Here is a 17,857-nt window from a genome sequence, read left to right as displayed (position 1 = left end):
CAGAAATGTTAAGAGTATATGGTTTTGCACCGTTCGGTAGAATGAAAACCACCCCCATCCAAGGTCATGAAATATACAGTAGATCAGTGTTTCTCAGCCTTGGCTACTTTTAATAGAATAGAATTCTTTATTGGCCAAGTGTGATTGGACACACAAGGAATTTGTCTTTGGTGCATAAGCTCTCAGTGTACATAAGGAGAATAAAATACATTCATCAAGAATAAAAGGATACAACACTTAGTGATAGTCAAGGTTACTAATATGCTATCAAATCATACTAGGAAACAAATAAAACAATATAAATTGAAAGATACAAGCAATATGGTTATAGTCATAACTGGAAAGAGATAGATACTAGTAAGGAAGAGAAGAAGAATAGTAATACAGTTTTAGTAAATTATTGGACAGTGTTGTGGGAAGTAGTTGCTAAGCAGAGTGATGGCATTCGGGAAAAAATTGTTCTTGTGTCTAGTTGTTCTGGTGTGCAGTTCCCTATACCATCGTTTTGACGGTAGGAGTTGAAACAGTTTATGTCCATGATGTGAGGAGTCTGTAGATATTTTTCACAGCCCTCTTTCTGACTCATGCAGTATACAGGTCCTCAATGGAAGGCAGGTTGGTAGCCATTGTTTTTTCTGCAGATCTAATTATCCGTGGAAATCTGTGTTTGCCTTGTTGGGTTGCAGAGCCAAACCAGACAGTTATGGAGGTGCAGATGACAGACTCATCTGCATGTGTGGACTTCAACTCCCAGAATTCCTCAGCCCCTCAAAAAAAACCCTGCCTTAGAGATTTAATATGCTTTGGGCTGAGGACAGTTTAAATGTTATGACACCATTTATCACCCTGAGTTGGGAAAACATCCTGCTTCCGCTTCCCCTTCCACCATGCTCTTTCCAGATTTATTTTTATTTTTTATTTTTTGCTCTGTGGTGCAATCTGTCCTGCTTTTTTTTTTTTCTTTCCCTGTAGCCTGTCAGGAGCACTTCAAAACAGGAATGGTGGCTTCCACCATCTGTTATCTTTCTTATTTTGTAAGAATGTCTTTAGATCCATGTGGGTCTCGAAGGCATTCAGGCGAACGAAGATGGGAGGTGGTCAGAGGTCATCAGATAACTTCAAAGATGTCAGCTGGACATTCTGTAAGTACAGGTGGAGTTGTTTGCAGACATATTTTTTATGTGCAGAGATTCTGCACTGGTTAAACTCATATAACAGAAACATTCAAGAAATTTGGGTCTTTAGGACTTTTCGTGCCGTTGGAGAAAACCACCTGGAATTTGCACCCGGACAACTTTTTGATAAAACTCCGCTAGCTGGACAACTTTATCACGGTCTCCAGCTGTTTTTGATGACAACTCTTTGACTGCTGTTCAAAAGTTCTGCTTGGTTGGTCCCGTTTTTTAGGATCTGTCATTTGGGGGAAGATTGTATTCCTTCACACATGGGTCTCATTTCCTAGATTTATATCTGGAGTTTGCTTATAAAATTCCATTCAGGGAAACCATAAGAATAGGATATGCCTGTTGGTGTCCTGAGATTCACAGCTTCATTATATTTCTACTGTGTCATCCTATAATGGATGTGCTTCACACCCAATTTCTTTGCGGGGTGTGAGTTTTAATTTTGGACTCTTATGCATTCCATGTGTTTTGTTGCACTACTTTAAAGTTTCCGAGGACTGACTTGAGTTGTTGTAAGAGTACATCAGCCTCTGTTAGGAAAACATGTCATTTGATCTTTTTTCTTTTCCTTAATATATACAATTATCAAGCACAATACTGAATTCATCAATTGAACAATCATATACTAATTGTAAATGATTTTCTATGCTTTCATCCCAAGGTACCGTATTATTCAGAGTATAAGAGCCGCCCTGAATCTTCGGAGAGGGGCGGCATATAAATTGAATTAATTAAATTAAATTAAATTAAATTAAGAGGCACCGGAGTATAAAATGCACCTTAGTTTTTGGGGAGGAAAATAAGAAAAAAGCTGATTGGCAGGTGGATCGGCTTCCCGGAATACCCCCAATCAGCTATTTCCAGAGGTGAATTTTAGCAACAACTAATCAAAGAGAGAAGCAACCTAGAACTAAGGAGAAATTTTCTGATGGAACAATTAATCCGTGGAACTGCTTGCCTCTAGAAGTGAGTGCTCCAACACTGGAGGTTTTTAAGAAGAGATTGGACAGCCACTTGTCTGAAATAGTATAGGATCTCTTGCCTGAGCAGGAGGTTGGACTAGAAGATCTCCAAGGTCCCTTCCAACCCCCTGCTCCGGCAGGAAATCCTAAACTAGGATATCTGTTATTCTGTTCTATTATTCTAGGTTTTCTCTACAATCTCTGGTTTTCCTCTTATCTTAATTTTTTAAAATTGTCTTTAATCTTCTGAGGTTGGGGGCTTGAAATTGCCCACAAGCCACTGAGTTGTGCCCAGGCCTAAATAAGTATCTGTAGAAATGGAAGAAATGCTTTGTCTAATGACTTACATTAATTAGACAAAGTAGCCTCGAGCCCCGAGGTCAGGGCTATTATTATGCAGCAAACTGTTGTCTCCGTGGAAAAGCCGTTTCACCTGCCTGCTTGTAACCTGAGCTGGACGTTGCTGCATACTTGCCTTCTCTGGAACATTAAAGATGGAGGCAAACACAGGTGTGTATCTTCTGATCCGCCATCAATTTGCATAACGGGGGTCTTGATCGTTGAAATAGAGAATGGCTAGTCAGCCAAGCATAAAGAGATAAAGAGTCTTGTGGCGAAGTGCATAACTTCACTTAAGCCCCATTTCCCCGCTTCGAAGTGCTGTGCTCATTCATCGTTGCTAACTGCACCATCTGTTAAATTGCACAGGTATGTGGTTTCTTTCACCCGCTTGCCTGGCCAACATAGTATTTAAGTGACGCTCTGGGCAGTCGTTTTTTTTGTCTAAAACCCTCCGGCAGCTGAAAAAACAAACCCTCACTTGTGTTGATCGTGATCCAAACAAGATGGGAGATGTTTAGGTTTCATGATATTCGGGAATTGCAGCATGGATCTTCACTTGTGGTCCAGCAGCAGGAGAAACTATCCACCTGCGTGCTTTTGAATCATAAAGCTGAAACCATTAGGAGCACCCTGCAGAAATATATTGTGCAGAAATTCCAAATTAAAAAAACATTCCCCCCGAAGATAATTATCCAGCCTCTGTTTGAAGACACCCATTAAAGGGGGGACCATACCGCTTTCCCAGGTCAGAGGTTCCACGTTTTAAGTACTCTTGTTATTAAGAAAGCGTTCCTTAACATTCGACTGGAATTTGCATTCCTGTAACTTAAATTCTTTATTTTGTGTCCTGCGACACTAGAAAGACAGAGAGTAAGTCGTGACACAAATCCAGGTGTTTGGATACAGCTGTTACATTCTCCTGCAGTTTTCTCTTTCCATAGCTGGACATATTCAATTTCTTTCATTTTTTTTATTCAACTTTATTTCCAGTTACTTGATCTACCTTGTTGCACTTTGTCAAACCTGTTTTAGTTTGCTTCTACTCTGGTTAGTGTCCAGAATTGGACTTTTTATTTGAGGTGGAATCTGACTAAGAATATAATAGAATAATGATTTCTTCTGTTGATGAAACATCACCCTGCTGGCTCATATTTAATTTGTAATTAGCTACTATCCCAAAGTAATTTCTGTTCATCTCCCATCCCGTGTTTGATTTCCTATTCTTAAGGCCTACTCACATTAAAGGTAAAGGTTCCCCTCGTACATATGTGCTAGTCGTTCCCGACTCTAGGGGGCGGTGCTCATGTCCGTTTCAAAGCTGAAGAGCCAGCGCTATCCGAAGACGTCTTCGTGGTCATGTGGCCGGCATGACTAAATGCCAAAGGCGCATGGAACACTGTTACCTTCCCACCAAAGGTGGTCCCTATTTTTCTACTTGCATTTTTTACGTGCTTTTGAACTGCTAGGTTAGCAGAAGCTGGGACAAGTAACGGGAGTTCACCCCGTTATGCGGCACTAGGGATTCGAACCACTGAACTGCCGACCTTTCGATCGACAAGCTCAACTTCTTAGCCACTGAGCCACCGCATCCACTTCTATTCACATTGGTGTTTGTTAAATTTTATTTTTCCCCCATTTCTTGAAATTATCAAGATTATTTTGAATTTTATTTTTATCCTATAGAATAAAAATGGCCTAATTTTCTTCATATGCTCATTTGATAAACCTTCCTTTCATTTCATTATCTAAGGCATCCATAAAAAGTTAAAGATTGTAGAATGTAGGATTAAACAACCTACTGATACCTCGTCTTGTTTGATCCATGGATGAAAACTCTGAATAAATGTTTGAATGAGGTTTGCATACAGATAGTCCTTGAATTACAACTATAACTGACCCTGGAGTTACTATCGTAAATCATGCTGGTCATTAAGTGGGACTTGCGACCATGCCTTATTTTATTACCTTAGTTGTAGAATGAATGCTGTGGTCATTCAGCCAGCCTGCATTTGTTAAGTGAACCCATTATTCATAATGAGTCTCTTTTTGCCAGAAACTGGAAGTAAATTGCTTTTTTTTTTTTTTGCGAAAAAAAAATGATGTAAATCCTGATCATGTGACTGAGGAACACTGTAAACTGCCATACATGCAAGACAGTGGCTGAACATGCAAATTGTGGTCACATGACTGTAGAGGGGACACATCAGTGGTGGGTTGCCCTCGGTTCGCACCGGTTCACAAGAACCGGTAGTAAAACTGGCGGGAGGCTCCGCCCACCACCCTGGATGTCATCATAGGCGATCTGCGCATGCCGTGATCCCCTTGCGAACCGGTAGTAAAGGTAATAGACCCCACCCCTGGGACAAATGGACACTTCAGGTCACAAGTACCGTTTTTTTGGTGTTCAAAATAATTTCTAACACTTGCTAAATGACTGACTGTTAAATCAATCAGAATAGAGCTGGACGGGACCTTGGAAAGCAAGGACTTCATGAACAAGTAGTCCTCAATGTACAACAGTTTATTTGAAGTTACAACAGCACTGAAAAAAAGTGACTTGTGGCCATTTTTCACACGGCCATTGCAGCATCCCTGTCAGGGTTCGAAGTAATAAATCTATTTTAAGCGGCACTCCAAGGCAATTAGATTCCTCAAAGAATAGCTTTATTGGAAATACCATATTGGCACATATCTGGTGAAAACCGACTCTGAAAAGTCCTGCAGTTTTTCACCTATAGTAGTGGCCAAAATTGTGGAAACCTTTTGGGAAAAGTGAATTTTTGAAGTTTGATGGCTAATAACACCACTTTTTTTTTTTTTTGGAGTTTCAAGATAATCCTATTCCACTGCTGGAATGGCCTGGGAATAGCCCAGACCTTAACCCAATTGGAAATCTATGGACAAGACTAAAGAAACTTGTTAGTCAGAAGCGACCCAGCAATAAAACCGAGTTAATAGAAGCAATCCTTCAATCTTAGTTTCACATTGTAACAGCTGCAGAACTGAAAGACTTGGTTCACTCCATGGGAAGGCATTGTAAGGCCGTCATTCATGCTAAAGGTTACCCAACTAAGTATTAACTGACATGGTGATCATTTTTGTATATCTCGTTTTTTCTATGGTGATAATTTTTGTATATCTCGTTTTTTCTACGTGTTTCACTTTTCTTCTTTATACCGTAACTGCTATTCTAACAGCAAATCCTTCATAAAAATTATTATTATTTACATTCTTGGTTAAATTATCTTTCCATTGATATATAATTTTATGGTACTACTCCGCCAAAAAAGTGGTGTTATTAGCTAGCTTTAGAAAATACACGTTTCCCAAAAGGTTTCCATAATTTTGGCCACTACTGTAATTGAAAATAAAAGTTTTCTCTCAACTCTGAACAATCAGTCACATCAATCAAGGCCACACATCAATCAACGCCACAATCAAGGCACTGTCTGATGGTATGGTGACATCACTCCTCCTTCCTCGGGCCAGGTGTGAGAACGTCCTTGGTTCCCAAGAGAAAGTATTTTATTTTGACTACACAACTTCAGCTATCTCTCATCTCCCGCTCCCCATCCCTCAGCTGACAGCACTGAAGCTCTAAAATGGCTTCAGGCAGGCCAGCTTCAGGGTTGATAATTCCCACATGATCAAAAAAACACTTGGCCACTGATTCATATATGTATGTATGTATGTATGTATGTATGTATGTATGTATGTATGTATATGTATATATTACTTTCCCCAGTTTTTAACTGTGTGTATGCCCTTTGCTTCCCAGCACGCTTCTTTTTTCAGCTTTCTCTGCAAATGAGGGTGGGGGGGGGTGGACTTCTTTTTTTCACTAGTTTGCGGTCAGCAAGACAAACATTTCAGGTACAAATTATCCAAGGAACATCTTGTGCTAAAGAGAAAATGCCAACCTGCAAAAGTTAGGTTTTGCTTTTCTTCAAATCTCTTAGATGTAATCTTTTTGCCTTTTTTTAAGAGGAAGGTTTGCTGTTTCTTTGCATAGCTTGTTCGAAAGTCTTCCATTCGAATAAAAATTTGAAAATTGCTTAGGTTATTATTACTTTTTTTTTTTTTACCAAGTCTTTCATCTACTGCTCATCAGTATATATGATGCACTGAGGGTTTTTTTCAGTTGTAAAGGGATATTGTATCTTGTGTAGCAAAAGTGTGTGATAATATAACAGATATTTTCCGTCCCCCGCCCAAAACTAGACTAATATTATGACTTGATCTAAAGATGTTTATTTTTTAAAGGGCCTCTTGTACGGTGTGATCCAAGGTTCATATACTTTTGATCTCTATATTTTTTAGATTTTGCTTAGTTATTTCTCCCAGGCTGCTGAGAAAGTATATATTTATAGCGCCAAGACTCCCCAAACCACAACCCAATTTATTATTATTATTTTTAAAAAGCGTGCTTCAAAGCGGAGAGAGCTTTAACAGTGGCCAGGAAAAAAAAAAACCTGAAGGTGACCTACTGGGGTATGGCATAATGTCAATTTTTGGTACCTTAAGATAAACTCTTTGAAATGTCACCTTTTAACCTGGTCTATCAAAACGTTGCAAAGAAATTAGATTCAGTTCTGGGAAACGATTAATGATCAGAAGTTTCATGTCACTTCCTCTTTTGTTTTATTTTTTTTTTTTTAATTTTTAATTTAATTTAATTTTAAAATGTCCTTTCTCCAAAATGCGCATAATAGCTGTCTTGTCATTTACACCATGGAAACAGTGGTGAAATCCAAATATTTTTACTACCGGTTCTGTGGGTGTGGCTTGGTGGGTGTGGCTTGCTGGGCGTGGCAGGAGAAGGATACTGCAAAATCCCCATTCCCTCTCCACTCCTGGGGGAAGGATATTGCAAAATCTCCATTCCCACCCCACTCTGGGGCCAGCCAGAAGTGGTATTTGCTGGTTCTCCGAACTGCTCAAAATTTCCGCTACCAGTTCTGCAGAACCTGTCAGAACCTGCTGGATTTCACCCCTGCATGGAAGTATCATTTAATGAGAATTACTTCCAGGAATGGCGTCTGTCTTATATACAACGATGGTGGTATTCTGCTTTATGTAACAATTGTTTTTCTGAATCATGCCAAATTGCTAACCCAACATTCCGTTTCCAGTAAGGGTAAGTCAAAATTTTGTGGTTTGGCAGCTCCAATGTCAGAGGGGAAATGATCGCAAAAAACAGTTTCCCCTTGTTGCTTATATCCAGTCATCGGTTACTTCAGAGGCAAATTTGTATTTGGAGATGTCTTAGTTGCAGTAGCATTGCTTGTAGGCTTATACACAGGTAGTCCTCGACTTACGACCCATAATTGAGCCCAACATTTCTGTTGCTAAGTGAGAGATTTGTTAATGGGTTTTCTCCCCCATTTTACAACCTTTCTTGCCACTGTTGTTAAGTGAATCTCTGCAGTTGTTAAGTGAGTAACATGGTTGGTAAGTGAATCTGGCTTCCCCATTGAATTTGCTTATCAGAAGGTCACAAAAGGGGATTACACGACCCCGGGACACTCCAACTGTCATAAAGATGAGTCCGTTGCCAGGCATCCAGATTTTGATCACATGACCAAGGGGATGGTGCAACGGCCAGAAGTGTGAAAAACAGTCATAAGTAACTTTTTTCAGTGCCGTTGTAACTTCAAAACATAGGTGGGTTTCAGCAGGTTCTGACCAGTTCTGGAGAACCGGTAGTGGAAATTTTGAGTAGTTCGGAGAACCGGTAGTAAAAAATTCTGACTGGCCCCGCCCCCATCTATTCTCTGCCTCCTGAGTCTCAGCTGATCAGGAGGAAATGGGGATTTTGCAGTATCCTTCCCCTGGATTGGGGAAGGAATGGAGATTTTACAGTATCCTTCCCCTGGAGTGGGGTGGGAATGGAGACTTTACAGTATCCTTCCCATGCCATGCCCACCAAGCCATGCCACGCCCACCAAGCCACACCCACAGAACCGGTAGTAAAAAATTTTGAAACCCACCACTGTTTCAAACGGTCACTAAACGAATGGTTGGTAAATTGAGGGTTATCAGTATTGATTTTGGGGATTGTTTATGCTTTTTTATTTACCTTCTTTGGTCAATTTTTAAGGCTGCTCAGTTTCCAACTATTCTGGGCAACTTACTTAAATACATGAAAAGATTACAAAAATTACAATAACAAGCAAACAACAAATGCATTCTACTTCTTGAATTATGTGTAAGTGGTTTTGGAAATAAGTCTGTATTGCATTTTTTTAATGAAATATACTACAAAATTGAAAGGACGTTCACCCATCATCAAGGATACAATTGTATGAGAAAGTAATTTTTCTTTCTATATTTAAATAATCATTTTTCTACTAGAAGTTCCAATGGGACTGCACATACTATTTTATGAGCTAAATTCCTACTGTGAAATAAGATGCATGTAATAAGTGGCTAAGAGAACTAGGTATCTTTAGCTTAATGAAGAGAAGGTTTAGGGTGTGACATGATAGCTGTCTTCCAGTACTTGAGGGGCTGTCACAGAGAAGAGGGGCTCGGCCTATTCTCCAAAGCACCTGAGGACGAGAGAAGAAGTAATGGATGGAAGCTTATCAAAGAGAGAGATCCAACCTGGTAGTAAGGAGAAATTTCCTGACAGTGAGAACAATTCACCAGGCGTGCCTCTGGAAGTTGTGGATGCTCCATCATTTCAAGAAGAGATTGGGCAACCATTTGACCAGGATGATATAAGATCTCCTGCCTTGATCGGGGTGGACTAGACGACCTCCAAGGTCCCTTCCACCCCTACGATTCTATAATACTAATATTAATAATTTAATTATACAATTGCTGGGTGCCTCTGTGTGTGTGTGTGTGTGTGTGTGTGTGTGTGTGTGTGTGTGTGTGAGAGAGAGAGAGAGAGAGAGAGAGAGAAAATGAGCAAGAGAGAAGAGAAAGAGAGAGAGAATGAGAGAGGGAGAGGGAGAATGAAAGAGAATGAGAGAGAAAAAAGAATGAGAGAAAGAGAGAATGAGCAAGAGAGAGAGAATGAGCGAGAAAAAAGAGAATGAGAGAGTGAGAGTGAGAGAGAATGAGAGAGAGAAGAGAAAATGAGAAAGAAAGAGAGAATGAGAAAGGGAGAGAGAATGAGAGAGAGGAAGAATGAAAGAGAATGAGACAGAGAAAAGAGAATGAGAGAAAGAGGGAGAGAAAGAATGAGAGAGAGAGGGAGAATGAAAGAGAGAGAGAAGAGAAAAAGAGGGAGAGAATGAGAGAGGGAGAGAGAGAATGAAAGAGAATGAGAGAGAAAAGAATGAGAGAGAATGAGCAAGAGAGAGAATGAGAGAGGGAGAATGAGAGAGAGAATGAGACAGAGAAAAGAGAAAAGAGAATGAGAGAAAGAGGGAGAGAAAGAATGAGAGAGAGAGAGGGAGAATGAAAGAGAGAGAGAAGAAAAAAGGGAGAGAGAATGAGAGGGAGAGGGAGAATGAAAGAGAGAATGAGAGAGAGAGAAAAGAATGAGAGAGAGAGAATGAGCAAGAGAGAGAATGAGAGAGGGAGAATGAGAGAGAATGAGAGAAGAGAAAATGAGAAAGAAAGAGAGAATGAGAGAGGGAGAGAGGATGAGAGAGAGGAAGAATGAAAGAGAGAATGAGACAGAGAAAAGAGAGAATGAGAGAAAGAGAGAGAGAGAGAAAATAAGTGAGAGAGAAGAGAAAATGAGAGAGAGAGAGATAGTAGTGATATTTGCTTTAAAGAACTTCCCCCCCCCCTTTTTTTTCATCTCTTTATTTGCATGGAAGAAGAATTACCCTCCTCTTCCCCCCCCCCTTTTTAAATGAAGTTAGGCTAGAGTTGATAAAGTAACCTTTTAAATTTTTTGTGAATATTGGAGAAATGACAGGACCACATTGATGTTAGCTTGCTGTTAACTGTTTGTAGGGCTGTTGCCAATATTATGTCAGGTGTCGATTTCTCCTTGTCAGCCAAATCTGTGATCACCATGGAAACCATTCAAACAAAGTACATAAGCAGCTAAAGTATTTTGAAAAAAACAACCCCCGCATAAAAAGAGGGGAAAAAATCATACCAGCCCTGACTTCTTAAGAGTTTTACCTATGAAATTGTAAGTGTAGTTTTTACAATTATTGTAAAATAATTTATTAAAGAACGAAGTACGCAGGATTAAGGCCCCTTCGAAGGTATTTCCTGCACATTAGATTATGTAACTCACAATCAAAAGTTTTACTGCCCTTTTCTCCATTGAACCTGGGCCAAAAAACGTCGAACGGTAAAGAGTTTAACTTTCTTTTAAAAAGTAACTTCCTAATCCAATTAGTCATTTATGAAGAGTAGCTTTTCCTTTGACACAATCCATACACAAGTTGGGTGTTTGAAAAATGATATTTGCGTCTCTTGTAGTTACGGAAAGTTCATTGCTTCATATGGGCAAAATTCCTCTACGTTCAAGTTTTTTGAAACTTCAATGAAAAACACTTCGATTACGTGACCACGGGGATGCCTCAACATTCGTAAACGTGAAAAAAAGGTCACAAGTCACATTTTTTGGTGCTGTTCTAACTTTGAAGGGTCACTAAATGAACTGTTGTTAAGTCGAGGACTGCCTGTACAAGCGTTCACACCCCATTTCCTTGAAGCTTTAGTGTTTGTTTTCTAAAATTCACATGTTGTTGTTGTTAGTTGTGAAGTCGTGTCCGACCCATCGTGACCCCATGGACAATGTTCCTCCAGGCCTTCCTGTCCTCTGTCATCCTCTGGAGTCCATTTAAGCTCACTCCGACTGCTTCAGTGACTCCATCCAGCCACCTCGTTCTCTGCTGTCCCCTTCTTCTTTTGTCCTCAGTCGTTCCCAGCATTAGGCTCTTCTCCAGTGAGTCCCTTCCTTCTCATTTGGTGGCCAAAGAGTGAAGCGACTGGGCCAAAGCTGAAAATTCACGTAAAGGAGTGTTTATGTTTTGCTTCTTGTCTTTATATGACTGTATGGATCTATAGCAGGGGTGTCAAACTCAATTTCATTGAGGGCCACATTAGTGGCCAGGGTGGGCATGGCCAGCACAATGTCTACCCCCCCATGCATTCGTGCGTGACCCCTGCATGCCCCCTACCCCCCCGCATTCCAAAAATCAGCTGGCCGGCGGGAGGCGTGCACATGCGCGGTGCAGCTGAGCTGGCCAATGGCTCGCATGCCCACAGAGAGGGCTCTGCATGCCAGCTTTGACATACGTGCCATAGGTTTGCCATCATGGGTATAGGGTTTCCTGCCTGAGCAGGGGGTTGGACTAGAAGACCTCCAAGGTCCCTTCCAACTCTGTTATTCTATTCTGTGTGGAAAGTGGGATAGCAGATAGTTAGCAAAGCAACCAAAATAACCATCTGTACCTTCCATCATTTGTGAATTCTGTCATTGGCAGCCTAAATCTTATACCTAATGTAATTCTGATCATTAGAACATACAGCTTTACTGGCTGAGGAATTCTGGGAGTTGAAGTCCACAAATCTTAAAGTTGCCAAGGTTGGAGACCCCTGCTCCAGAGAATCTGCGAAGATCTCCAAAATTACCTAGGGCCCATCCAAATATTCCTTGCGATCTACTGCTCTTACTAACCTTCTTATCTTCTTAACTAGCTACCTTCTATGTGAGATGATGACTCTGGTGAAGGTGGGGTTTTTATAAGGGATTTTGTCCTAATAAAGAAATTGAATCCTAGCCAAACAGAATTACTGGAATGCAAAGTTAGCTGAAGCCGCGTGGGATAGATAAGCAAATGGTTACTAAGTTTACACAGGTGCCGTTGAGGTGTGGTGGAACTTGCATGTCGTGCTGCAAAACAACTGTGCTATAGATAACGGGACAAACCTTGTAGTAGTTTGCTATGAAAATGCCCCCGTTAGCCACAGGGGCAAAGGTAAACGTTTAGGGGATTTTTCATTTAGATATATAGGTAAAATGACCAAATGTGAATTAGTCAATGCAAATTTCTTGGGTGAAATCAGGGGTGGGCTACAAAAATTTTAGCAAGGGGCTCTCTGCCCGGTTGCTGGGTGGGCATAGCCATGATGGGTGTGGCCTAGTCGGCCTGTACCACGGTGCGGGGGGATTTTTGCCCTCCCTGGTCTCCGGAGGCTTTCCTCGAGCCTCCAGGAGGATGAAAACGGCCTCCCCAGGCTCCGGAGGCCCTCTGGAGGGCTTACCGGAAGTTCAGGAAGGCCGGAAACAGGGCCATTTCTAGCCTTCCCGAACTTCCTGTATGCCCATTTTTCACCCTCCCTGAGCCTCCCAGAATTCTGGGAGTTGAAGTCCACAAGTCTTAAAATTACCAAGGTTGGAGACCCCTTGCTTTAAAGGGTTGTTTGGATCAAGAAGAAAGCAAGTTAAACACCATTGTCTGGTTTTTTGTCATTTCTAGAATTTTGTCAAGTGCTGGGAAAGAGTTGAAAGATAATTTTCTGAAGGCCTTGGCGGAGAGGGAAGAAGCCAACCGTAATGGGAAAGTGTCTGTGAGTAAACCTGAAAAGTTCTATAAGCAGCGTACAATTAATATCTACCATTCAGACATTGGAATTACAAATTGTCAATATGAGAATGTAGAATCAGAAAATATATCTGAACACATCCGCATGGGAATACCTGTATGTACGTTTTTGTTTTTGTGCTAAATCCCAATCTCTGGATGTAGACAACCTGCTTAGAGGTTTTGCCTATTCATACTTATTTTATTTATTCTGTTCATGGTTTCGGTGCATCATTGGGCCTAATTAAAATCCAGATCAAAATAGATGAGTCATATTTGAAGTCTGCCCATTTGTACTTTCAATAATTCATGAAGAGTTCTTTCAAATAACCACTCACCGTGGCTTGCAAATTTTCTATGAGGTAAAGGTAAAGGTTCCCCTCGCACGTATGTGCTAGTTGTTTCCGACTCTAGGGGGCGGTGCTCATCTCTGTTTCCAAGCTGAAGAGCCAGCACTGTCCGAAGATGTCTCTGTGGTCATGTGGCAGGCATGACTAAATGCCAAAGGCACACGGAACGCTGTTACCTTCCCACCAAAGGTGGTCCCTATTTTTCTACTTGCATTTTTTACGTGCTTTCGAACTGCTAGGTTGGCAGAAGCTGGGAGAAGGAGTGGGAGCTCACCCCATTACGCGGCACTAGGGATTCGAACCGCCGAACTGCCGACCTTTCGATCGACAAGCTCAGTGTCTTAGCCACTGAGCCACCGCATCCCTAAATTTTCTATATGTGCTTTCACATTATATTCACATTGATTTTCAATCTTGTGTTCCAGAACAAACCTGGCACACACTTTCATAAAGAGATAGTCTTTGGCTTGTGAGCATAACAGAACTCAAAATTTTGTTTTCTAGGTGAGACATCTGTTTAGTGAATTTTGCCCCATTTTACTAGCTTTCTGGCCACAGTTGTTGACTGAATCACTGCAGCTGTTAAGTTAGCAACATAGCTTTGAAGTGAATCTGACTTCCCCGTTGACTTTGCTTGTCAGAAGTTCACAAAAAGTGACCATGGGACCATGGGACATGGCAACCGTCATAAATTTGAACCAGTTGCCAAGCATCTGAATTTGGATCATGTGACCATGGGGATGCTGCAATAGTCGTAAATGTGAAAAACAGTCATAAGTCCCAAGTTCTTGCTTTCAAGAAGCAACAGGACTTACTGGTTTTTCTTTTGAAGATGTTTCGCTTCTCATCCAAGCAGCTTCTTCAGCTCTGACTGGATGATGGGGAATGGAAGAATTTATACTCCTTGCAGACAGCTGGTCATTTGCATTCTATTAGAGGGTCGTTGAGGCCACTTGGAGGTTTATCTGTGTCACTTGAGTAGTGCAAATAGGTGTGGAACCTTCTTGGAACTGTTGAAAGGACTGTGTTGTAGACAGATAGATAGATGATATATTGTCGTATCCAGAGGTGGTATTCAGCCGGTTCGGATCGGTTCAGGTGAACCGGTAGCGGTGACTGCGGGTAGGCCCACCCACCACCCACCCACCCAGAGGTAGGCCCACCCACCCACCCGGAGGTAATGCCATCCTATTTAGCCATGTTTTCGAGGCCGGGCGCATGCGTGGAAGGTCCGCACATGAGCAAAGCACATGTGTGGAAGGCCGGGCGCATGCGTGGAAGGCGCACATGAAGGAAGCATACACGCGCACACCGAACCGGTGGCAAAAATATGTGAAACCCACTGCTGGTCATATCCCTCCCCCCTCTGTTGAGAAAGATCTATTTGGTTTTGACGTAGATGGCCTCTTTGACCCCTCTTCCAAACCAGTGGCCCTCTCTGTCCAAAATGTGGACTTTGGTGTCTTCAGAAGAGTCGCCTTTGTCTTTTAAATTCAGATGGACCACTGAATCTAGTCTTGATGGATTTGTTCTCCTATGTTGTGCCATGCGTTTATGAAGTGGTTGTTTTGTTTCCCCAATGTACAGATCTGCTCATGGCTCACTACATTGTACTGCATATAGCATGTTGCTCAGTTTGTGTCTGGATGTTTTATCCTTGGGTGGACAAGCTTCTGCCTTAATGGGTTTGAAGTGTGCACTTATGTTGTGTTGGCTGAACATCCTCCTGAGCGCTTCTGATATTCATGCAATGTATGAAATGACATTGTTGCTTTGTTTATTGTTCTCTTCTTTTACTGTTGTGAAGGTTGTAAGTCATTTTTTTCAGCGCCATTATAATTTCGAACAGTCACCAAAGGAAGTGTTGTAAGTTGAAGGCTACCGGTATTGATAAAAGGGGTAAATCATTCACTGATGGAATTATGTAAATGGAACTAAATAGATTACAATTTGGATTATTAGTAACATGTGAGAATAAACAATATTTAGATTTAGAATAAACAGAGTTGGAAGGGACCTTGGAGGTCTTCTAGTCCAATCCAGGGGTGAAATCCAGCAGGTCCTGACAGGTTCTGGAGAACTGGTAGCGGAAATTTTGAGTAGTTCGGAGAACCAGCAAATATCACCTCTGGCTGGTCCCAGAGTGGGGTGGGAATGGAGATTTTTGCAATATCCTTCCCCCAGGAGTGGGGAGGGAATGGGGATTTTGCAGTATCCTTCCCTTGGAGTGGGGTGGAAATGGAGATTTTGCAGTATCCTTCCCCTGCCACGCTCACCAAGCCACACCACGCCCACCAAACCACGCCCACAGAATCAGTAGTAGAAAAATTTGAATTTCACCACTGGTTCAACCTTCTGCTTAGACCGGATACCCTACACCACTTCAGACAAATGGTTATCCAATCTTTTCTTAAAAAGATATTTTTAAAAAATATGCTTTCATCTTCCATATATTGTGATAGATCCAGCAACCTTGCAATCTAAAATTTACCTGAAAAATCCAAGCTAATCAAATGTTTTCAAAGGTACAGTGTAACATTGCCTATTTCCATCGGTTGATATAAGGTATTTTATAATTCGTCTCGGTATGATTAATTTTAGTTAGGAAGTAGGAAAAAAAGGCGCCTCCGGCCCAAGAGAATGGAAGTAAAAATAACAGTGATGGAATTTAGGCTGAAACTGGATCGAGAGAATGCTGGAAGGAGTATTTTAGAGATTTGCATGGTAAGGATTGGGATAGTAGAACTGAGACTAATGTTATAAATATTAGGATTAAAGAAAAACTTGATGAAAGGAGGGTTTATACATGCTGTGACAATCCTGAAAAATAACAAGGCTGCAGATGTAGAAAAGGTATAACTGGAAAAATGTTAAAATAGAGGTAGTCCTTGACTTATAACCACAACTGAGCCCAACATTTCCATTGCTAAGCGAGACAGTTTTAAGTGAGTTTTGCCCCATTTTAACCACCTTTCTTGCAACAGCTGTTAAGTGAATCATTGCAGTTCAGTTAGTAACATGGTTGTAACTGCTCAAAGTTTCAATGGCACTGAAAAAAGTGACTGTGACACAGGGGTGAAATCTACTTACCTTCCTTACCGGTTCAGAAGTGCACGCGCCACGGGCATCACATGTGCACAGACCCTCTGCGCATGGACAAAACCTTCTGCACATGCGCAGAGGGTAAAAAACACATTATTTCCTGGTTAAAACCAGGAAGTAACAACAACCAGGCGGGTGGGCGGAGCCTCACGCCACCATCGCTACCAGTTCTCCGAACCACCCGCCATGATCGCTACCACCCCTGTAGCCCCGCCCAGCTTCTCAAACGGAGGTTTCAGAGGCTGAAAAAGCATCAGAAACGAAGCTTCAGAAAAGAAGCCCCCAAACAGAGCTTCAGAGGCTTTTTTTCTGAACCTCTGTTTCAGAGGCTTTCAGAGGCTGAAAAAAAAGCAAGGCACAGAGCTCACAACCAACGAATCTGTTGCTAAAATTCACCTATGGGAACAGCTGACGGGGGGATATTCCCAGGGGCCGATCCACCTGCCAATCAGCTTTTTTCTTATTTTCCTCCCCAAAAACTAAGGTGCGTCTTATACTCCGGTGTGTCTTATACTCTGAAAAATATGGTAATCGTTGATATAAGCAATGGCTACATTAAACTGCCAGGGACTATATCGTAGCCTTTCCATTGTGTTAAACGTGGTTGCTGAATTGTGAGTTCTACTTTTAGAGATAAAGAATAAAAACAGCCACCCTTCTAAAATGCTTTTTAAATTCAAAATATTTGGTATCTTTTGAAAAATCTCTCCGTTTGACCTATCATCTCAGCAGATGGTAGTTAAATACTTACCATTTTTTTTTAAAAAAAAAAACCTCACCAGAACGCTAATTCTGCAGCTTATTGTGTTGAAGAGGTGCAGCGTTAAATGCCTTTTCAACAAAAAGCCTAGAATGAAATAAATGGGTTAATCATATAAAATCCTAGCGTTGTCATCTAACAATCTTATTTTAAAATTTGAATGAATAGGAAATGCATTCTTTTGTTCCCATTAAGAAATAAATTTCTTTTGGGGGTAAACAGCCCTACAAATATTAAATAATGGAATCTACGGTATACCCTAATATTTAAGAAATTTGGGGAAGGGGTGTTGTTGGAAAGTAGAGAGTCAAATGGTGATAAGCAATCAGAAATTAAGTTGGTAGTTTATTATACTATACAGCAGGAGAGTCAAACTCAAGGCCCGGGGACCAGAGCTTGCTCATGGAGTGCTAAGAACTGGCCCACGGGGCCACCCTGGAAATATTTAACAAATAACAGTAACAGAGTTGGAAGGGACCTTGGAGGTCATCTAGTCCAACCCCCTGCTCACGCAGGAGACCTATACTAGGGATTCAAACCGCCAAATTGCCGACCTTTCTGAACGGCAAGCTCAGTGTCTTAGCCACTGAGCCACCCAGCCCGCGGTGCCTCTGCCAGTGAAAACGGAGCTCAGGAGGGCTGCGTGCAC

General features: G+C 41.4%; 1 protein-coding gene across 1 annotated transcript in view; it reads left to right on the top strand.

Annotated features, from left to right (window-relative positions):
* The window catches only part of CFAP299 (cilia and flagella associated protein 299), a 294,342-nt gene that overhangs the window by 48,246 nt on the left and 228,239 nt on the right, over positions 1 to 17,857 (top strand). The window contains exon 3 of the mRNA XM_070948954.1: positions 12,892 to 12,982. Coding sequence (XP_070805055.1) covers positions 12,892 to 12,982 — 91 coding nt within the window. The remainder of the gene's footprint in view (positions 1 to 12,891; positions 12,983 to 17,857) is intronic.

The sequence above is a fragment of the Pituophis catenifer genome, unplaced genomic scaffold (genome assembly GCF_029215685.1).
Source record: "Pituophis catenifer annectens isolate HBS135680 unplaced genomic scaffold, rPitCat1.0.hap2 SCAF_8, whole genome shotgun sequence".
In the NCBI taxonomy this organism is placed as follows: Eukaryota; Metazoa; Chordata; class Lepidosauria; order Squamata; family Colubridae; genus Pituophis; species Pituophis catenifer.
The sequence above is the reverse complement of the archived record's forward strand: the minus strand, read 5'-3'. Positions and strand labels throughout refer to the sequence as shown.